A 23522-nucleotide genomic window follows, 5' to 3' on the forward strand; every position below is an offset into this window, starting at 1 on the left:
CCATTCTCCATCATATTACCTCCCCATTACAATCATTGTAATTACATATATACAATATCAACCTATTAAGTATCCTCCTCCCTTCCTTTCTCCACCCTTTATGTCTCCTTTTCAACTTACTGGCCTCTGCTACTAAGTATTTTCATTCTCACGCAGAAGCCCAGTCATCTGTAGCTAGGATCCACATATGAGAGAGAACATGTGGCGCTTGGCTTTCTGGGCCTGGGTTACCTCACTTAGTATAATACTTTCCAGGTCCATCCATTTTTCTGCAAATTTCATAACTTCATTTTTCCTTACCGCTGAGTAGAACTCCATTGTATAAATGTACCACATCTTCATTATCCACTTATCTGTTGAGGGACATCTAGGCTGGTTCCATTTCCCAGCTATTATAAATTGAGCAGCAATAAACATGGTTGAGGACGTACTTCTAAGGAAATGAGATGAGTCCTTTGGATATATGCCTAGGAGCGCTATAGCTGGGTCATATATTAGGAACCTCCACACTGTTTTCCACAATGGCTGGACCAGATTGCATTCCCACCAGCAGTGCAGAAGGGTTCCTTTTTTTCCACATCCCCACCAACATTTATGATCATTTGTTTTCATGATGGTGGCCAATCTGACAGGAGTGCGATGGAATCTCAATGTAGTTATAATACGCATTTCCCTGATGACTAGTGATGTAGAACATTTTTTTAGATGCTTATATGCCATTCGTATTTCTTCCTTTGAGAACTCTCTATTTAGCTCCATAGCCCATTTTTTGATTGGCTTGTTTGATTCCTTATTGGTTAACTTTTTGAGTTCTTTGTATATCCTAGATATTAATCCTCTATCAGATATATAGCTGGCGAAGATTTTTTCCCATTCTGTAGGTTGCCTCTTTGCTTTTTTCACTGTGTCCTTTGCGGTGCAAAATCTTTGTAATTTCATTAGGTCCCAGTGGTTAATCTGTGGTTTTATTGCCTGAGCAATTGAGGTTGTATTCAGAAAGTCTTTGCCAAGACCAATATGTTGAAGGGTTTCCCCTACTTTTTCCTCTAGCAGTTTCAAAGTTTCCGGTCTGATGTTAAGGTCTTTAATCCATTTGGACTTAATTCTTGTGCATGGCGAGAGAGAAGAATCTATTTTCATCCTTCTGCAGATATTTATCCAGTTTTCAAAACACCATTTGCTGAAGAGGCTGTCTCTTCTCCAATGAGTATTTTTGGCATTTTTATCGAATATCAGGTGGCTATAGCTACTTGGGCTTACATCTGGGTCCTCTATTCTGTTCCACTGATCTACATGTCTGTTTTTGTGCCAGTACCATGCTGTTTTTGTTACTATGGCTCTGTAGTATAGGTTAAAATCAGGTATGGTGATACCACCAGCCTCTTTTTTGTTGCTCAGTATTATTTTAGATATTCGAGGTTTTTTGTGATTCCAAATGAATTTTTGGATTGTTTTTTCTATTTCCATGAAGAAAGCCTTTGGAATTTTGATAGGGATTGCATTAAATGTGTAGATTGCTTTAGGTAAGATTGCCATTTTCACAATATTGATTCTTCCAAGCCAGGAACAAGGGATGTTTCTCCACTTTCTAGTGTCTTCTGCAATTTCTTGCTTGAGTGTTTTAAAGTTCTCATTGTATAGATTCTTTACTTCCTTGGTTAGATTTATTCCAAGGTATTTTTTTTTTTTTGATGCAATTTTGAATGGGAGTGATTCTCTGATTTCATCCTCTGTGTGTTTGTTGTTAGCATATATGAAGGCTACTGATTTCTGTGTATTTATTTTGTATCCTGCTACATTGCTGTAGGTTTTGATCAGCTCTAACAGCTTGCTAGTAGAGTCTCTAGGGTCCTTTATGTATAGAATCATGTCATCTGCAAATAATGATAACTTGATTTCTTCCTTTCCAATTTGTATCCCTTTTATGTGTGTCTCTTGCCTTATTGCTATGGCTAAGACTTCCAAAACTATATTAAATAAAAGTGGGGACAGTGGACACCCTTGTCTTGTTCCTGATTTTAGTGGAAAAGCTTCCAGTTTTTCCCCATTTAGTAATATGTTGGCTGTAGGCTTGTCATAAATAGCCTTTATTATATTGAGATATGTTCCTTCTATTCCCAGTCTCTATAGGACTTTTATCATGAAGGGATGTTGGATTTTGTCAAATGCTTTCTCTGCATCTAATGAGATGATCATGTGATTTTTGTCCTTCAACCCGTTTATGTAATGTATTACATTTATAGATTTGCGTATGTTGAACCATCCCTGCATCTCTGGGATAAAGCCTACTTGGTCAGGGTGAATGATCTTTTTGATATACTCTTGTATTCTGTTTGCCAATATTTTGTTGAGAATTTTTGCATCTATGTTCATGAGGGAGATTTGTCTGTAATTTTCTTTTTTTGTTCTATCTTTGCCTGGTTTTGGTATCAGGGTGATGCTGGCCTCATAGAAGGAGTTTGGTAGAATTCCTTCTTTTTCTATTTCCTGGAAAAGCTTAAGAAGCAATGGTGTTAACTCTTCCTTAAAAGTCTGGTAAAATTCAGCAGTGAATCCATCCGGGCCTGGGCTTTTTTTAGTTGGGAGATTATTGATAACTGTTCGGATCTCCATGTTTGTTATAGGTCTATTTAAGTGATTAATCTCATTTTGATTTAATTTAGGTAGGTCATATAGATCAAGGAAATCATCCATTTCTTTCAGATTTTCATACTTTGTGGAGTATATGCTTTTGTAGTATGTCCCTATGATTTTTTGAATTTCTCTGGAATCTGTTGTGATGTTGCCTTGTTCATCTCTGATTTTATTAATTTGTGTCTCTTCTCTCTTTCTTTTGGTCAGATTTGCTAAGGGTTTATCAATCTTGTTTATCCTTTCAAAGAACCAACTCTTTGTTTCATTAATTCTTTGGATTGTTCTTTTTGTTTCTATTTCATTAATTTCTGCCCTAATCTTTATTATTTCTTCCCGTCTACTAATTTTTGGTTTGCCTTGTTCTTCTTTTTCCAAGGCTTTAAGGCGAAGCATTAGGTCGTTTACTTGCGACCTTTCTAATTTCTTAATATAGGCACTTAAGGCTATAAATTTACCTCTTAGAACTGCCTTCATTGTGTCCCAGAGATTTTGGTATGTTGTGTTCTCATTATCATTTGACTCTATAAATTTTTTGATTTCCTTTTTGATTTCTTCATTGACCCACTCATCATTTAGTAGTGTATTGTTTAATTTCCATGATTTTGTGTATGCTCTATAGCCTTTCTTGCTACTGATTTGTAGTTTAATTCCATTGTGGTCAGATAGAATGCAAGGAATTATTTCAATTTTCCTGAATTTGTTGAGATTTGCTTTATGTCCTAATATATGGTCTATTTTAGAGAATGTTCCATGTGCTGCTGAAAAGAATATATATTCTGCAGCCTTTGGATGAAATGTCCTGTATATATCTGTTAGGTCCATATCTTCTATGACCTCATTTAGTCCAGATGCCTCTCTGTTTATTCTTTCCCTGGATGACCTGTCAATTGATGAGAGTGGGGTGTTAAAGTCACCCACCACCACTGTGTTTGGTGTTATCTGTGACCTTAGTTCTAATAGTGTTTGTCTGACGAATTTGGGAGCCCCCATGTTAGGTGCATATATGTTTAGGATTGTAATGTCCTCCTGTTGGAGTGTGCCCTTAATCAATATAAAGTGACCTTCCTTATCTTTCTTGACTAACGTCGGACTAAAGTCTACCCTGTCTGATATTAGGATAGCAACCCCTGCTTGTTTTCTAGGCCCATTTGCTTGAAACACCGTCTTCCAACCTTTCACCCTAAGATAGTGTCTATCCTTTGTAGAAAGGTGAGTTTCTTGGAGACAACAAATTGTAGGATCCTGCTTTTTAACCCAGTCTGCAAATCTATGTCTTTTCGTTGGGGCATTGAGACCGTTGATATTAAGAGATATTATTGAAAGGTGTGTATTTATGTTTGCCATTTTTTTGTGTGTGTGTGTGTGTTACTGGTTCTACCTGTGCTCTCTTCTGTTAACTGGTATTTGAGTATAGCTTGTTTTTTCTAGGTTCCTTATATGTGTGCTTTTCCTTTTGACATGCCATTCTTTGAAGGCTAGATTGGTCTTCAGCTCCAGTAATGGCTTCCCTTAAAGACTGACACTGCTCAAGTCCCCACTTAATCAACTACAGACAGCCTTGGAGGTGCCTGAGGTAACTTTTGATGCAACAAGTAAAGAAGTTTTTTTCTTTCCAATATAAGGCTTTTTTAGGGCTCAGTACCAAATTTTTGTAATAATAAATGTTGGGGGAACTCCCAAAAACCAAAGAAGTAATGTTACCTCCAGCTGAGACAATTTACTCTAATGTGTCACAAGAATAAGGCATGATATTGGGAGTTCTCAATTCAAGTAATACTAAAAGGTTATACATTGCTCTGATAAAGCTGTCTTGAAATGTAAGCCTATCTTATGCACACAAAAAGATTACCCGATGAGGATATAAGCTTGCTAAAATAAGATTTAGAAGTCATACTTTAAAACGTGTGTGTGTGTGTGTGTGTGTGTGTGTGTGTGTGTGTGTGTGCATAATTTTTATTTATTTATTTGAGAGAGAGGGAGGGAGGGAGAGAGAGAGAAGGGATATGCCAGGACCTCTAGCCACTGCAAACTAACCCTAGACGTGTGTGCACCCTTGTGCATCTAGCTGATGTGGGTCCTGGGGAATCAAACCTGGGTCCTTTGGCTTTGCAGGCAAATTCCTTAACCAAAGCCATCCCTCCAGCCCAGAAATCGTACTTTTAAAAAGTATTTTTGCTTATTTATTTGAGGGAGAGACACGAAGAAAGAGAAAGACAAAAAAAAAAAAGAGTGAGTATGGGCACTCCATGGCCTCGTGCTACTGGAAATGCCCACCAGGCTTATGTGCCACTTTGTGCATCTGATTTTATGTGGGTGCTGGGGAATCAAACCCAGGCCGTTAGGCTTTTCAAGCAAGTGCCTTTACCTGCTGAGCCACCTCTCCAGCCCTAGAAGTCTTGTTTTTAATGTTACAAATTGTACTGGACTGTTGTATGAAGTGAATAAGAACTGTGTGTTTTAATGAGATACTGATTTTTCTCACAAATTTAATTAATGACTTACATCTTCAGTGAGGAGCAGAAATCTTAAAATCTTTCTTAGTTACTTTGGTAAATTATATTTATCCTTTAAAATGTGCCTTTATGGTCCTTCAGAGTTATTATACTTGTTGATGTTTTCTTTCAGCAAAGAGAAAATACCCGTTCCTTGACTATGTGTGGCCATGTTGGTTTTGAGAGTTTACCAGATCAGCTGGTTGATAGATCCATTCAGCAAGGCTTCTGCTTTAATATTCTGTGTGTGGGTGAGTGCCACTAACTATGTTCTTCAAATCACTGTACTAATTTCATCCCTTATATAAACAGTATATATATGCTCAGTTGTTTAAATTCTGTTAGTTTTGGGTTTTGTAGCTTTAAACTTTTTGTTAGTTTTGTAAACATTAAAGTGCTCCCTTCAGTGTTCCAGGTTAACCTAGCATATGTAGTCATTTCTCTGGTCTGATAATGATTTTGGACCAGTTTAGCATGTATTTCTTTCCTGGGCATCCTATCTATAAAATAGTTGCAATCCTTCAAACTACTTGAAGAGTTTACAGATGTGATTCTTCATACTGATCCCATGTACCTTTGTTTCTTTCAGGGGAGACTGGAATTGGAAAATCAACACTGATTAACACATTGTTTAACACTAATTTTGAAGAGCATGAATCCTCACATTTCTGTCCAAATGTTAGACTTAGAGCACAAACTTATGAACTTCAGGAAAGCAATGTTCGGTTGAAACTGACCATTGTGAATACAGTGGGATTTGGTGATCAAATAAACAAAGAAGAGAGGTATGTGTTTACTTTTTATAGTAAAACAAGTTTTATTTTAGGATCAAGACCATTTCCCTTATTGTCCTTGAGTTATGATTTGATTTGCCTCTGGTATAATCCATACCTTTCATATAATTTCTTTTAAAGAACTAAGCAATGTTTTTTCCTTTCTTTCTTTCTTTCTTTCTTTCTTTCTTTCTTTCTTTCTTTCTTTCTTTCTTTGAGAGCGACAGACACAGAGAGAAAGACAGATAGAGGGAGAGAGAGAGAGAGAGAGAGAATGGGCGCGCCAGGGCTTCCAGCCTCTGCAAACGAACTCCAGACGCGTGCGCCCCCTTGTGCATCTGGCTAACGTGGGACCTGGGGAACCGAGCCTCGAACTGGGGTCCTTAGGCTTCACAGGCAAGCGCTTAACCGCTAAGCCATCTCTCCAGCCCCAATGTTTTATTCTTATTAGTAAGCTGATATTTTTCTAGCTAGTTGTCATATTTCTTTACAATAAGTTGAAACATCGTTAAAATATATATTTCAGCAAAAGTAGCCTAAGTTTTGTCCTGATATTTAATATATATTCAGTTATTCTAAGTTTCAAAGAAGACTTACCTTACTGAGGGGAAAAACATAGGTTCTATAAGGGAAAATATATACAATGGCCAAATAGTACATTAACTAATTTTTTAAACTCAATTTCCACTGAAGTAGCCAGTTACATAATTAAACGTTGTAGGAAACTTGGTTTTTTGTTTTGTTTTGCTTGCTTTCTTAAATTTTTTTTTTTAGTTTAAGGCTATTGTAATGGGTAAGAGAGAAGGGGGAGAGAGAGAGAGAGAGCGCACATGGAGAAAGGGGGTATACACACTAGCAAGAGAGCAAGAGAAGGATGGAGGGAGGGAGAGAAAGAGGGAACAGATGGGAAAGTGAGAAAGTATGAGAGAAGGGTGAGCCTATACCAAGGAGATAGTAAGAGAGACCAAGAGAGGGAGGGAAAGAGAGAAAGCAAAAGCCCCAAGGAGCAAGAAATTCAAATGGCTGTTAGCAATGGTTTAAGTGATGCAATGTTAATTGTTTTTGTTGTTGTTTTTCGATGTATGGTCTCACTGTAGCTCAGGCTGACCTGAAATTCATTCTGTAGTCTCAGGCTGGCCTCAAACTCAACAGTGATCTTCCTACCTCTCCTCCAAAGGGCAGGGATTATAAGCATGCACCACCATGCCTGGCTTAGTTACCCTTTTTTTGGTTTTGTTTTTTTGAGGTAGGGTCTCACTTTAGCCCAGGCTGACCTGGAATTCACTACTTAGTCTCAGGCTGGCCTTGAACTCATGGTAATCCTCCTACCTCTGCCTCCCAAATGCTGGGATTAAAGGCATGCACTAGCATACCTAGCTTAGTTCACATTTTATATCATTATTTCTTTTCCTTATTCTATAGTATTACAAAGATTGATGAAAGATTCTGCTTGAAGCACAAAATAAAGAAAGAAATAGGTTAGGAAAATTTCTTGTTCTTTTTCCTTTCCCAAATTAGTCTACTTTGATTATCACAATTTATTTTCCAGAATCATTATGTACACTTTGACTCTCTATAATACAAGTTAGACTGTAGCCTTTCAGCACTATAAAGAAAGGACTCATGTGGAACGTCTAGAAAGGAGTACACTAATATCAGTTGCCAGGCCTGTGTGATACCTTGTTTTATGTGTTATTAATTATAATAAGGTGGATATTAACATAGAACTAATTTGTGTGTAAGGAAAAGTACATTTTGTTGTGTGCGTGTAGTATGTGTGTTGTGTTTATGTACACAAGTTGTATGAATGTGTGTATGCGTATGTGCATGCCATCATTCCTACATAAACAGATGCCAGAAGAGGATGTTGGGTGTCCTTTTCTGTCTCTGTCCCACCTTAATTCCTTGAGACATAGTCTCTCCTTGAACCTGGATCTCACTGTTTTGCTGTTTTTTGGTTGGACTGGCTGACCAGTGAGCCCCAACATTCTTCTATGTCTTCTGCCCTCCACACTGGGCGTGGTGGTTTGAATCAGGTGTCCCCTATAAACTTATGTGGCCTGAATGCTTGGTCCCCAGCTGATGGCAGTTTGGGAGGTATGATGTTGGGGCCTGACTTAGGGGTGTTATAGCCAGCTCCCCATTGCTAGAGTTGAGCTTATGCTCCTGCTTCTGTTTTTTACCTGCTGTGGCAGAGATGTCCAGTCTCTGCTCATTCTATGTGTTTACCTGCCAACATGAAGCTTCGTCTCAAGACTATAAGTCACAATAAAAAACTTTCCTGCCATCAGCAGCTTTGGGTCAGGTACCTTGTCCCAGCAACAAGAAGATAACTATAACACTGGGATTGCAGGTATGTGTGGCCATGCCAAACTTTTTATATGGATGCTGCTGATTAAATTTATGTTCTCCTGCTTAGGCAGTGATTTTATTACCTACTGAGCCATCTCCCCAGTTCCAGTAAAAATATTTTAAATGAATTTAAACATAAGAACAATATACTTGGTCTCCTGACATTAGTCTTATGGACTGAGACCTATAATAAATGTAAATTTTATACAAATGTATCATGAAAATAAATTTTAACTTTTTCCAATTAATTAATTTGTGGGATTAAAAAAATCAGTTACTAAAATAATACATAGGCATGTTTTTATGGGTGCCATCTAACACAGAAAGTCAAAGTCTAGTTCAGTTGTGCCCTCATGGCTAGTACCATTTTTGTCTTCTGAGAAGCCAGTTGTTGTTTTTTTTTTTAGCATTTAATTTAATTTATTTTCAAGCACAAGAGTTAGAAGAGACTAACAGAAAGTATGGATGTGCCAGTATCTCCAGCCACTGCAGATGAACTCCAGAACTGTTTCTATTAGTTGGGTGTTTTCTCATACCTTTTTAGTTCTTTCCTTCTCTCTTTCCCTTCTTCCTAGCTTTATTAATGCATTTTTTTTGTAAAATAAGTCAGTCATTTTAAGTGATTAGTGATTTTATGTATATAGTTCAAAAATTTTCTTCTTGATTAGTCTCAACAGAGCATTGCCATCTTATTTGGTCTTCTCAGATACCAATGTTTATCATTCTTCTTCCCTCATTCCTTCCCTTCCTCACTTTTTGATAGAGATTTAAATCCTAATATCTAATTTTTAACTTAATCTAATGTAAGAATAATCTTTGCATTTTTATGTGGAAATACACATAGACAAATGCAATGTAGAATAGTTGGGATTTTAACTGAGGCTAAGGTTCAAGTTGATAAAGTGCTTACTGTAGAAGATGTCTCCTGTCACCAGAACCCATGTTAAAAACAACATGGGTGGTGGTACGTGCTTGTAATCTTAGCACTACCATTTTTATCTTTTCTTTTGTTGTTTGAAGAGGGGTCTGGCTCTATCTTAGGCTGACCTTGAACTTACTCTGTAGTTTCAGGCTGCCCTTGAACTCACAGTGATCCTCCTACTTCAACTTCACAAGAGCTGAGATTAAAGAGTACACCCTCACACCTGGCTATTTTATCTTTCTTAATTATATAACATATCATCATTCTTAGTGTCATTTACACATGTTACTTTCTATTAATAAAACCCTGTTTTGCTCTCATACAGTTCAGAGCCCGCAGTTACTGACATTGGTTATCATTCTGCTTTCCTCTGTTTCCACTTTGGCTATTAGAACTTGCCTGTTTCTCTCCTTTTTTCCTCCAGTGTTTTAAGATCTATGTTTTTATTGTTCTCCTGTAATACTAAGATTCCTTTGTTGCTGTTTTTTTAAATTTTATTCATTTTTATTTATTTAGTTGAGAGTAACAGAGAAAAAGAAGCAGATAGAGCAAGAGAGAGGGGGGGAGAGAGAGAATGGGCATGCCAGGGCCTACAGCCACTACAAATGAACTCCAGATGTGTGCACTCCTTTGTGTATCTGGCTAACGTGGGTCCTGGGGAATCGAGCCTTGAACCAGGGTCCTTAAGCTTCACAGGCAAGCACTTAATTGCTAAGCCATCTCTCCAGCCCTGCTGCTGTTTTTTTGTGGGGTGTTTTTTTTTTTTTTTTTTTTTTGCTTTTTCTTGTATGTTTTTGTTTTTTGTTTTACAAGGTAGAGTCTCCATGTAACTCAGGCTGAACTGGAATTCACTATGGCCTTGAACTCAGTGATCCTCCTTCTGCCTCCCAAGTGCTGATCACTGTTTATTAGTTTTCTATTACCAGTCTGTTTGTATATCCATCTGTATATTAGAGTTTATATTTTATTTATATTATATAATTATGTTTTATAATAATTCTAACAAAAATTTTGCAGTTTCACTTGTGGTTATTGCTTGTACATTTTAAATGCTTGGTAACTATTGCATTATATTCTTGTGGCTTTTATGTATATTTGCAGGAATCCTTTGAATAGTAAAGTAAAGATGTGTTTCTTTGAACAGATTTGGATTTGCTTATATTAAGCTTCTTAGTGCTGAGGAGATCCTAAACTTTTTCATGGCTTGAGGTTTCTAGAATGAGAGAGGCTTTTTGCATTATATATTTGGTGGTTTGACTGTAAAATGTCCCTTATAGCCTCAGGTAGATTTTATACTTGGTCCCCATCTAGTAGAGCCTTACTAGAAGAGGTATGCTATTGGGGACAGACCTTGTAGTTGATTATTCTAGCCTACTGACTATTAAGAGCTAGCTCATTCTTGTGGCTCGCTCTGTCTGCTATTGCTACATGATATAAGCCTATTGGTTTTCTCCACCATGATGAAGCTTCTCATTGAAACTGGAAGCCTGACATACATACACCTCTTCCTCCTGTCAATTCTTCTGGTCAGGAGGCTTGTCCCAGAAACAAGAAGCCAACTGCTATAACATGTAAGGTATTGATGTATGCCCCAAGATCTCAAGAATATATCCTTTTTTCATTCCTTTTTAGGAATCTTTAGGAAGAAAGGAGTAATTATAGGTTTATTTTTGGTTTATCTTTACCCTGAAAGGTGTAGGCTTTGAGGATCTCAACTCAAATGTGGTGTGTGGGGGGAGGGTCTCAGAATCTTACTTATGTGGGTCTCTGGTTTGATTTCTTCTTCTTGCTCTTTGAAGTAAAGCCCAGGAACTGGATTGATAAATCATCTCAGGACAATTGATGCTATTAGTAATGGTGTTGGTGTGGAAGTTAGCAGAATTTTTCTGTTGTAAAGGGCAGAGAGTAAATACTTAAAGGTTTATGAGGTATATTCTTTGTATAAAATGTGCAGTCCTACCATTATGATAAAAAAGTAGCCTAGGACATAAACAAATGAACATGGTGTGTCTCAGTGACTTTTTGTTTTTATGAGCAAGCATTAGGCTGGATTTGGCTCCCATCGGTAGTTTGCTACACTTGCTTTAGTCTGCTGCTTACACTTCTGGTGCCTCTTTTTCTTTTAATTTTTTCCTTTTCAGCTATCTGATATTGTTAAGGATGTGATTTTTGTATGCTAATGATTATATTTCTATAACAGTCATTCTGATAATTAAATGAATTCTTATAATAGTAAAAGGTATTATGCAAATTCTTATAGAAATCAGAATTATTAAGGTACTGTTTTTATCCTTGTGTTGTTTACCATCAGGACAGGGAAAACAAGGTACTCTTTGGGTTTAAAAGGGGTGATGATCAGGAGGATGAGGTAAGAGGAAGAAAATTGTTAGGAAAATAATCTCCAGGCTACCTTAGCTGCACAAAGATGATTGCAGAAGTGTCCATGGAGTGTCCAGAGCCAAGCCAGCCAAGACAAGGAACCAAATTCTCAAGCTAAATCTTTTGAACTATTAAAGTATTTTTGTGATAGATTCATGTATATATTGTAGCTTTTATTCTGAATCTTTAAAACATGAACTTACTATTAATTTTACTTAGAAGCCTTCACTTTAAGGGTAGTTTAGGAGGAAAAAGGTAAATTGGATAGGCAGTGATGAGTATATCAAAATTAAGTGGAAAGTTCATAAACTCCTCTTGAATTAAGATTAGCTCACTGTTTTGCACATACACTGTGATTTGGTATGCATCCCAAAACCTGAATAGACTGAGATAGTTAGAGGGAAGGTGATGTTCTAAGGGGTCATCTGAGAAGGCTAGAACACTGGATATAATTGCCCTTCCCTTATAATTAACTGAAAATTAAATAATGCCAGCATTACTAGGTAAAGAACTTTCACCCAATGCCTTCTTTTCCTGTTTAGTATGTAAATATTTTTGCATGCTTTACAAATCTGACCTGACAAGGAAGACATTAGGGACTTGGATGTAGACTTGGATTTAGTTGGTACCTGTGGTGATTTTGAATGTAAAGGTCTCCAGAGTCTCAGGTATTTTAGATTAAAGTTAAGCTTCATACCTAAGTCTCCAGCAGGCAGAGCCCTGCTAGAGGAGGTGTGTTACTAGGGGACAGATCTTGAATCCAGCCCTAAGGTTCAGAGTCAGCCTGCAATTGTTGTTGCTGGCTTGTTGTTTCTCTGCTATGGATGTATGATGAAGTAAGCCAGCTTCTTCCACCATGATGAAGCTTCTCCTGGAATCTGTAAGGTGGAAATAAACCCTTTCCTCCCATAAACTGCTTTGGTTGGGTGAATGTCCCAGCAACAAGAAGGTAACTGCAATAGTGCCTATATTTTTTTCTCTCCTAGTTAAGTAATATTACCTTTTACCACTTTTGTCATAAATTAGATTCCTAACTGTCTTGAGAACTCTGGCAGGTGTGGGAACCTTTATTAGGACAGGAACCCATGTATAAGTGGGTGTGAAGGAATCATTGTGAATTCAATAGCATTTCAAGCACAGGTTATCCTAATGGTTTGAAAGTATTACCTTTATGTGTGCATGTTATACATATTATATGACATCATTAAAGTTATCTGTTTAGCATAGATATTAACTGCAATTAATTGAAAATACAGACCTCAGGCTTCAGAATTGTACAAATATCTTATTAAATTATTATGGGTTTATTGTATTAAATATTCAAATACTTACTGCTTACAGCTACCAGCCAATCGTTGACTACATAGACGCTCAGTTTGAAGCCTATCTCCAAGAAGAACTGAAGATCAAGCGCTCTCTCTTCAACTACCATGATTCTCGTGTCCATGTATGCCTCTACTTCATCGCCCCAACAGGCCACTCTCTAAGGACACTTGACCTCTTAACCATGAAGAGCCTGGACAGCAAGGTGGATTAGGAAAGGAACCTACTTTTCAGACTTTATGTTTTTGAAATATCCATGATATATACATATATCTTTTATAGCTTTTATTCTGCTTTATTATATCTTTAAAATATTTGATAAGTTTCTATCTTAGCTTATTTTCCAGGGAGATTCAATTTAGAAAATGAAACACAAAGGAAATTACATGTCAAAACAGGAATATTCTCTCCATTTTAATATGCAATTTATTTGACACTAATTTTACTTTCTGACACTAATAAATGGGCAAAAGAACCCAACTCACAAAGATAAAGGTGTAATATTTCATCACACAGTTTGAGCCAATTTTGGTGGTACACACCTTTAGTCCCAGACCTAGGGAGGCTGAGGTAATAGAATCACTATTAGTTTTAGGCCAGCCTAGAAAAACAGAATGAATTCTAGATCTGCCTGGAGTATACTTTGAGATCCTGCCTCAAACAAACAAAATCATGCACACACACACACCCTAGTTTGTAGAGACATCAGCATTTTGGGGGGACATTTATATTTTATAGGACTACTTTACAAATTAGTCTTCATGACTACCCCCTATCTCTTCCACTCTGGCAGTGATAGGACTAGAGTAATACTGAGGAAGTCGTTCCTTTGTATCATGAATATTTTTAGTTGGTACAGGTAAGGTGATCTTGTGCTATCTAGGTAGGAATCTCAACTGGGACCTCACAAGGGTGGAGTCAGTAATAAAAGGAGAAGCAGAAAGAGAAATATAATCTGTTAGTTTTCCAGAGGGGTCAATCATATACTTAGTCTTTAGATTATTAAGAGGTTAAGAAGTTTTAATGAATTAAGTAGGTGGTTTTTTTGCATATTGTTTATTACATTTTACTTATTTTGTGTGGAGTGAAATTTAAATATTCTTTGAGGGAGTGAGAAGAAAATGAGATTTCTAAACCTGAATACAAATGAAAGAGTAATTTTGCCAAAGACTGCTTTTGAAGAGTAATTATTATAAGGCCAGCATCTCCTTATCTATAAGAATGATTGTATAAGAAGACAGTATGTGTGTGTGTGTCTATATGTAGGCTTCAAGGCCATATGGTCTTAGTGCCAGCTACTCATCTTAGCTATTATAAAAGGAAAGTAGCTTAAATCAGGCAGCAGGTGGGACTGTAGTTTGCTAACTATTGATTTGGATTAAGGAAATGAAATTTATTTCCATAAACTCTTTTTGTGTACAAAAAATAAAAAGGTACAGGATGAAGAAACAAATCCTCAACGATGAGTCACTGAGGTTGTGAATTTTCTTAATAGGTGAACATTATACCATTGATTGCCAAGGCAGATACAATTTCTAAGAGTGAATTGCAGAAGTTTAAGATGAAGCTTATGAGTGAATTGGTCAGCAATGGTGTTCATATATACCAGTTCCCAACAGATGATGACTCTACTGCCAAGATTAATACTGCAATGAATGTGAGTATCCCATTGAAAATATATATCTATCATACTCATGACAATAAAGCTAAGTTCCGATTTACATTGCTGCCATAGCAATCCTCTTTTATGAGGCTTTAGTTATTTACTCATGGTAACCATGATCTGAAAATACTAAATGGAAAACTGAAGAATACATGACTCTTAAGTCTTGACTTATGTACTATTCTAAATTGTGTGATGAAATCTAGAAATTGCATGAAATGACATCATTACAAGAAGGATGAGTACATACAGTAATGTATTCTGAGAGACAAGAGACCATAATCACATGCTGTTTTTATAGTGTGTTGTTATAATTGTCCCTTTTGATCATTAGTTGTTTTTAATGTTTCATTGTAAATAATTTATCAACTACCATATCCATGCATATATAACAATAAGCATAATATCTATGGGGTTATGTACTATCAGTTGTTTCAGGCATCTACTTGATAGCTTGGAATATACTCTTGGAGAAAGGGGGACCACTGTGATATATATTGTGTTTCCCAAAAAGACTTCAAATAAGGTGAAATATCAAAAAGTTCAGTAGAAAAGTAAAACATTCTTTAGCTAAGATAAAGATAATAGGAATGTATGTTATGTATATTTTCCTTCCTCCCTACTTTCATTGAATCATGTAACATTGGGATATACTTTTGGTTGAGTCTTTTTATTTTTTTAAATTTTTTGTTTATTTTTTATTTATTTGAGAGCGACAGACAGAGAAAGAGGCAGATAGAGAAACAGAGAGAATGGGCACGCCAGGGCCTCCAGCCACTGTAAATGAACTCCAGACGTGTGCATCCCCTTGTGCATCTGGATAACATGGGTCCTGGGGAATCGAGCCTCGAACCGGGGTCCTTAGGCTTCACAGCCAAGCGCTTAACTGCTAAACCATCTCTCCAGCCCAGGTTGAGTGTTTTTAATTGCCTTAGAAAGATTCCTTTCTATCCTGTTTTAAACACAAAAACCGCTGTGCAGTCTCCTTTCCTCTAGTCCTAAGGAGATCTCTTAAAGTTGATATTGACCCTTATCCTGTTTACAGTGTCAAATGAAATATCCACACTCAGAAAACAGAAAGAAATGTATGTTGATGCTTAACTCTCTTCCTTTTATTCAGACTAGGGCGGCCAGCCCATGGGATGGTCTCTCCATGTTCAGGATGGGTCTTCCATGATCATTTAAACCTTTCTAGAAATACCCTTAGAGACTAGAGGTTATTTCCATAGTGATTGTAAATCCAATTAGGTTGGCAGTAAAGATTAACCCTTTAATCCCGCACACAGGAAGCAGAGGTAGGAGGATCGCCATCAGTTCAAGGTCACCCTAAGACTACATAGTGAATTCTAAGTCAGCCTGGGCTAGAGAAAGACCATACCTCAAAAAACAAACAAACAAAAGATTAACCATCACAACTACCTATATTAAGAAACCCTAAACTAAATCTATATTTAAAGAGCAGATAATATATTTGTATATTCTTGATTCCCAGTTGTTAATTTCCTTTATTTCTATTTTGATTTCATGTGCTCTCCAGAAGTAAGTTTTATTTATTTATTTATTTATTTATTTATTTATTTATTTATTTAAGAGAGAATGGGTGTGCCAGAACCTCCAGCCATAGCAAACAAACTCCAGACACATGCACCCCCTTGTGCATCTGGCTAGTGTGGGTCCTGGGGAACTGAACCAGGGTCCTTTGACTTTGCAGGCAAACACCTTAACCACTTAGCCATCTCTACAGACCCATAGTTTTTAAAATTACTTTCCCCTATTTCATTATTCAGTGGTGGACAGATTCATGTACTTCCAGCTCCTGAATTTATGGCATTTTGTTAAAAATCTCCTTCCCTATACTAGTTCTTCCTATACTGAGCTAAATCCCATATTCCTAATATAGCTTGGATTATAACTCCCTCCTCCCTTATCTTTTTCTTTTATCAATTTCCGTAGCATTTACTATAATAGCACCATTTTGGGACCTTATACATTATTTTGTATTAGTAGCATATATTAATACACTATACAGATGGTCCCATTTTAAATATTATGAAATGTATGCAAATTTTTCAACATTATCATTGTTTTTTAGGACACAGATAATACTGATGCAATTGTCTCTTTTCCCTATTCTACTCTTTTTTTTTTTTTTTTTTTTTGTATTCCCAATAACATTATACTTTGCATGTGGAAAGTGCTCAGCAAATAAGTTTCTTTGTAGGATCCATACATGGTTTTTATAGGTTAGTTCAAAGCCTAATGGAATGGCTGTTTAATTATTCTGTATTAATTTCATAAATTTTTAAGTCATTAGCATAAAACAATATTGATACCATGGTTCCTTTCTAGGGACATTTGCCATTTGCTGTTGTAGGAAGTATGGATGAGGTAAAAGTCGGAAATAAGATGGTCAAAGCTCGCCAGTACCCTTGGGGTATTGTAGAAGGTAAATGAGATAAATGATGACTACAAATACATATGCTGCCTGCTCATCTCAGAGTTCCATTTGATACATTGTTTGACTTGATGTTTACTACTACCTAAACTAACTAACTATAACTACATACACACACACACACACACACACACACATACATAATTATACTTAAAATTCTTGATCACTGTAACATACCTAGTTCCTCTGGCCACCATAAATGTAGAAGGACAATGTAAATATATTAACTAATTTTAGCAGTGTTTAATACACATTCATAAATGTCTCATTTTAGCAAAAGAACTTGATAATTATATATTCACAGACGATATTGTTAAACTTGGAAAATTTACTGCAAAGGAAAATAATGTTTTAAAGTATATAATGTTTTAGATCACTCTGAATTGTCCTCAGTATATAATTTATACACTAACAAAGTATTAGTAAAATAACTAAAGCTTGTAATGTAAAAAAAAAAAAAGGATCATTGCCATTTCCTCTTTGTCTGTTGGCTGCTAATTTTAAAGCACCTCTCCCAGTCTGTTAATTCATATTGCTTAGTCATATAGTACATATACTGTTTCTTCCTTGGTTATTTGTATATAATAATTTTAGCTTTCAGTCAAGTTGGCCATTTTGTTCTTTGCTGTTTTACTTATGTTTTCATTTATTTGTTCATTCAACAAGCACTAATTATATTCCAGAAATTAAAAAACAGCACTGCTCTTTTCTTATTTTTCTTTGGCTAGTGGAAAATGAAAATCACTGTGACTTTGTAAAGCTGCGGGAAATGCTCATTTGTACAAACATGGAGGATCTGCGGGAGCAGACCCATATTAGGCACTATGAGCTTTACAGGCGTTGTAAACTGGAGGAAATGGGCTTTACTGATATGGGCCCAGAGAACAAGCCCCTCAGGTAAGGGAGGCTTTCTTGGGAAGCTAGCCACAGAAGAAGTTAGAGAAGATTACCCCTTCTTATGTATCTGAGTGATGGAAATGTGTTTGTGGAGATGTACAACCATGAAATAGACTCATTTGACAGTGAGTAATTATTGTACTATACAAGTCAGCTGATACCTCCATGCTTATGAAGGATCTTTATGTCCTTGTCTGAATCAAAAAGAGTTAAGTAAACCAGGCATGTAATTCTACTTTAGAATCTGAGGCATGAGGAGCACAAGTTCAAAGCTTGCCTGAGCTACAGAGTGAGTTCAAGGCCAACTTTAACAACTTCTTAAGACACTGTCTCAAAAAGTAAGAAAAAAAAAAAGATGTAACTTGTAACTTACTGGTAGAATACTTGCCTAGCAAGCATGAGGCCATGGGTTCAATCTCTAATATAATCACTCCTTTAAAAGAAGGAGAAACCCATGATTTTAGTATCTTCTAAAATGAATCAGCTCACTACTTGGTATTTTTTACTTATATGTAACAAATGATAATGGTATATTTTATTATCATACAGAAAAGTTTGAGCACAAATCATATTGTATAACCAAAATTTCATCAGTTGTTTTTTTTAATCTTGAAGTTTCAGAATAACTGAAACTTACAACACATATTTTAACATCTTTTCCTTGCAGGGTGTCAGAGTATAGATGTTTGGTGTTTTCTTTTTTAATTTATTTATTTATTTATTTGAGAGAGAGAGAAAGGTAGAGAGAGTCTGAGAGAGAAGATGGGTGTGCCAGGGCCTCCAGCCACTGCAAACGAACTCCAGATGCATGCGCTCCCTTGTGCATGTGGCTTACGTGGGTCCTGAGGACTCAAACCAGGGTCTTTTGCCTTTGTAGGCAAGAACCTTAACCACTAAGCCATCTTCTCCAGCCCAAATGTTTGGTTTTTTATAGTTACAAGAATTTTATGACCTGAAGACCTTCTTGCTCAATGACTAGTGTTTAATAGTGCTTTAAATTTCTTTGGTAATTTTATATGGTATCATCCCTAACTTTTTAATTAAGATATATACACATAAAATTTGAATTAATTTGGTACTAAATCAATCTGATTTGATATACCAATCTGGAGCAATTTTGTGTGGGATAAAGCATTTGATCCTTAATGTAAATATTGTTTTGAACTGTTATAAGAATGAGCATTCTGTTTCCATTCCACTGTTTGCATTTCAGTCATGCCCTGGCTATTAGCACTTGCCCCAGAGTGGACACAACAGGAAGGAGCAGGAGAATGTCCAATCAGTGCTTCAATTACACTTGACCTTGTAGAAGACTCAGTCATAGATGAAGTTAAATTTTGAATTTTATTAATGTTTTAGCTTCTGCTAGAATAATCAATTAAGAATTGTATGTTTTTAACCCCTCCTCACCAAATTCATGTTGGTAAGCTGATAATTTTCTCATTATATCTTCCATAAAGATTAACCATTTTGAGTTGGCTTCCTTAGTGTTTGCCAGAGGAGGTTTCGCTTCTCATTTCCTCCAAGTTTCAGTGATAATTCAGAGGTCTCTGTGTGCAGAGGAGGCAGAGATTCCAAGTGTGAGCAAGCAGGACAGCTATGAAATATCTCCAAGAAGAGAGATCTGGGTTGCCTGGTGGATTCATCATCAGTCACCTGTAGATGACTAAGAAATGCAGGGTCAGAATTTCCAGGGATGGAGCCTAGGATTCTACATTCTAAAATGCTCATTCATCTATTAATTATTGTTTGTCTACCGTCTGCTCAGCATGCTAAACACTGGGTATGTATATTCATGGGTCAGAGAGACATGGCTTTCCCCTTGTCTGAGCCCTGGGATAGATGTGGGAAGAAGACCTGTCCCTGTGAACAAGAGAGGGTGTGGGGATAGAAGTAGACCTGGGTAGAACAGCTAAGAGACCATGCATATGAGGATAGATACTTGGACAAGAGGGATTGTGTATTCAGGATATACAGTTTTAAGGACCCACTAACAAATGGGATGAAAGAAAAGATGACTCAAAGTTTACTTTAGTCATAATTTTGACCTAAGAATCTGGGGTGGCTTGGACCATGAACAAGATGGAAAGGAAAGAGCTTTAGAAGTGGGTTTGGTAATTGAGAAGTTTTAGAAATATTAAATTTAAGCTATTTATTAAATATTCAGGAAAAATCTGAGCGCTATATGAATCTGGAATTTGGGAGGGAGTTAAAGCTGAGATAATTTAGTTTTTACTTTTGAACAGTGCTAGGTATAATAGCAGTCAGTTTTAAAATATCTACATTTTCTCCTATATGGTGGTGCTGGGGTTTGAACCCAACGCCTCACATATGAAATACACACATTTCCAACTGAGCAATACCAACTGTCCCAAGTGTCTACTATTTGCAAGGCTCTGGAATAAGTGCTTGTTATCTTGCATAATTCTGTCTCTGGAATTTACAAGATTGTAGACAGGGGTGGCCAAATTACACCCTAAATTGAATAATAAATTACAATTCTGAGGTGTGCATTAAATAAAGGAAAGGTAGGCAAAGTAATAAGGTAGAGGGTGGGGTCCTAGTTTATACCGGAAAATTACTGATTTCCTTTAGGCAGTAGTAAATTTTGAACTGTCGTGGAGGCAAAATGTTTCTTTATGTTTTGTCAGTTGTGAAATTTGGTAAGGTTTCTGTAAGAAGTTCGATGTTGCCATGTATATATATAGAAAGTCTTTGTTTCTCATAGTTTAAAGAAATGCATTCTGTTTTCTGAGGACTCTTATTTAATCCCTGTTAATTTGGTTATTATATAAAGACTATATTATATCAATCTAGCAATTAAAAGAAACTTACATAAACCTATTAAGGATGGGTTTCATTTTCCTTTAATTCCATTCCTCTTCATTGTCTGGTACTCAGTTTGTCTTTACATTTGCATCTGACTGAATTGTTATGATAAATCACAGCAGTGTCTTAATCTACCCATAGTGATCATATTCTTGTCATGAAGTCTAGGTACAGGGTATTATACTCTTAAAAGTTTAATGAACTGATTTAAATACTTTTATATTAAGTTATGTGAAAAGTGCTTTTAGCCAGGCATGGTAGCACATGCCTTTAATCCTAGCACTTAGGAGGTGAGGTAGGAGGATCACTGTGAGTTTGAGGCCAGCTTGGGACTACAGAGTGAGTTCCAGGTCAGCCTGGGCTAGAGTGAAACTCAACCTCAAAAACACCAAAACTTAATTGATTAATTAATCATTGTGGAGCTGTGCGTGCTGGCACACACCTTTAATCCCAGCACTCAGGAGGCAGAGTTAGGATCACCATGAGTTCGAGGCTACCCTGAAACTTAAGTAGTGAATTCCAGGTCAGCCTGGAATAGAGTGAAACCCTACCTTGAAAAAACAAAAAAATAAAATAAATCATAATAATAACTATTTAAAAAGCTCTTTCACTAAAAAGTTTTAAGTCCCCAAGTTTAATAATTTCAGATTATCAGAGCTAGTCTGTTTTTTAAATTGATCATTTTTATCTTTCAGTCCAAAATCAACAGTCATTGAAATGTTTTAAAACATATAATTTTTGGTGATTGTTTTTGTGGTGCAGTAGCTCAAATTCAACCTTAGGCATGCTAGGCAGGGAGTTCTGCAACTGAACTTAACCCAACCCATGATTTTCTTTGACGTGGTCTTGAACTTGGTATGTAGCTCAGGCTGGCTTAGAATGTACAATCCTTCTGCCTCCACTTCCTAAGTACTCAGATTAGAGATGTGTGCGGCACCACTCGTGGCCTAGGACCTATAGTATTGAAAGGAAGATTTGTATAGTATTTTTGAGTTATTTAAGTCTGGTGTAATTATAGTAAAATTTATATTTTTGATATACTCAATAACTTTCTTCATGTAGTCCACAGTAGATTTAGAAAAAGTTCAGCAGGCTCACTCAAACTGTACATGAAACATGAACAGGTGAAGAGGCTTCAGAACTTACTTGATGACATTAGTGTCCAAGAATTTGTCTTTTTCAGCTTTGCTTCAAATTAGTGAGATCTACAATTGCAGTAGTTTGTTGGCATTACTTATTCATGACAAGCTACCTTTCTCTTCAAGAAGGGAATAGCATAGCAAGAACATTTTTCATTTTTATTTAACCACATATGAATGATACAGAGAGTTTTTAAAATTAGAATTATTCCCATAAATGTATGCTGTGCAGAGTCAGAAGTAGTATGACGTGAAGAGAAATATGCAGGAGCAGCACATCTCTTTCCCTAAGGCTGAAACCTCAGTCCAGGTGGTTTGGTAATGTGTGCTTTGAAGCAAGTCTGAGCTGGTTCTCTCCCCAGCTCATGACTATTCAGCTGTGTTTCTTAGGCAACATTACTTTACTTCGCTAAACTTTTCTTTTTCTGTCTGCAAAACAGTATCAGTTCTTGCTCTTTGGGTTTTCCGTGGGAAATAATTATGAACATGAGGGGTTCTGAGTGTCAGAGCTAGCAGATATTCAACCAAGCTTATGTCTGTTTTCTTTACTACTAGCTAGATTTATTCCCCTCCTAAGCTACTCAAGTGCTTATACAAATAGGGTAAGGAATATATTTAATTTGATATAAAGTCAAGGTATTATCTTAATTAAGTTTGTTATTTAAGGCTTATATAACTCCAGGGCTATGGAAATAGCACAGAGGATAAAAGCACTTGCTTAGGACCTGAGTTTGATTCCGAACACTCTCATAATAGGTGAGCCTGGCTGTACATGCCTGTAAACCCAGCAATGAGGGCAACGAAAACAAGAGGATTGTTGTAGCTTGCTAGTCAGCCATTCTAACCAAAAAGCAGCAACCTCTAGGCTTGGTGAGAGACTGTCTTAGGGAAATAGGTGGAAGAGATACCATATGTCCTCCTCTAGCCTCCACACACATGCTCACAGGGGACACATGCATGTGTACATAACATGCACACAGAACAACATATTACATAGACACCACAAGTTTTTTTTTTTTTTTTATTTTTGGTTTTTCAAGGTAGGGTCTCACTCTGGCTCAGGCTGACCTGGAATTCAATATGTAGTCTCAGGGTGGCCTCGAACTCTCGGCGATCCTCCTACCTCTGCCTCGCAAGTGCTGGGATTAACGGCGTGCGTCACCACGCCAGGCACAAAAAATTTTAAAAAGACTTGTCAGTCCTTTCTTACACTGGCAAAGTGCAGTAAAGTGTCTTTGTCGAAGTAGCTGATAGATTTAATACCTTCTTTAAAATAAGACTAAAACAAACAAACAAAAGAAAGAAAGAAAACTATTACCAAGTAAACTACTTCATGGAATTTGAGGTAGTTATATAGTACCTGTGGTGTTTTACACATTTATGAGCTTTGTTGCAATGGGAATTTCTTACAGGTGTTTAGGATCTGGTCTCTGAAGACCTACTATGCATACCATATACTTACCTGTCGGTCTTGGTAGCTATTGTGCATTCTTGCTGTTTTTGTTTCTTACAGAATTCTGAACTTAAAGGCTTAATTTCTTTCTTTCTTTATTATTTTTTTATTTGATTTTTTCAAGGTAGGGTCTTGCTCTAGCCCAGGCTGGCCTGGAATTCACTATGTGGTCTCAGGTTGGCCTCAAACTCACAGCGATCCTCCTACCTCT

General features: G+C 36.7%; 1 protein-coding gene across 4 annotated transcripts in view; it reads left to right on the top strand.

Annotated features, from left to right (window-relative positions):
• Septin10 (septin 10) overlaps positions 1 to 23522 on the top strand; it is a 46894-nt gene that overhangs the window by 17939 nt on the left and 5433 nt on the right. For 2 of the 4 annotated variants that reach the window (XM_045147929.1, XM_045147930.1), the window contains exons 2-7: positions 5260 to 5377; positions 5716 to 5911; positions 12894 to 13080; positions 14371 to 14532; positions 16888 to 16984; positions 17722 to 17890. In XM_045147929.1, the coding sequence (XP_045003864.1) occupies positions 5260 to 5377; positions 5716 to 5911; positions 12894 to 13080; positions 14371 to 14532; positions 16888 to 16984; positions 17722 to 17890 (929 nt within the window). Of the gene's footprint in view, positions 1 to 4100; positions 4208 to 5259; positions 5378 to 5715; positions 5912 to 12893; positions 13081 to 14370; positions 14533 to 16887; positions 16985 to 17721; positions 17891 to 23522 lie in introns of those variants that run through there. The other 2 variants (XM_045147931.1, XM_045147932.1) reach the window with 2 other exon arrangements.

Source organism: Jaculus jaculus, chromosome 4, assembly GCF_020740685.1.
Source record: "Jaculus jaculus isolate mJacJac1 chromosome 4, mJacJac1.mat.Y.cur, whole genome shotgun sequence".
Classification (NCBI taxonomy): domain Eukaryota; kingdom Metazoa; phylum Chordata; class Mammalia; order Rodentia; family Dipodidae; genus Jaculus; species Jaculus jaculus.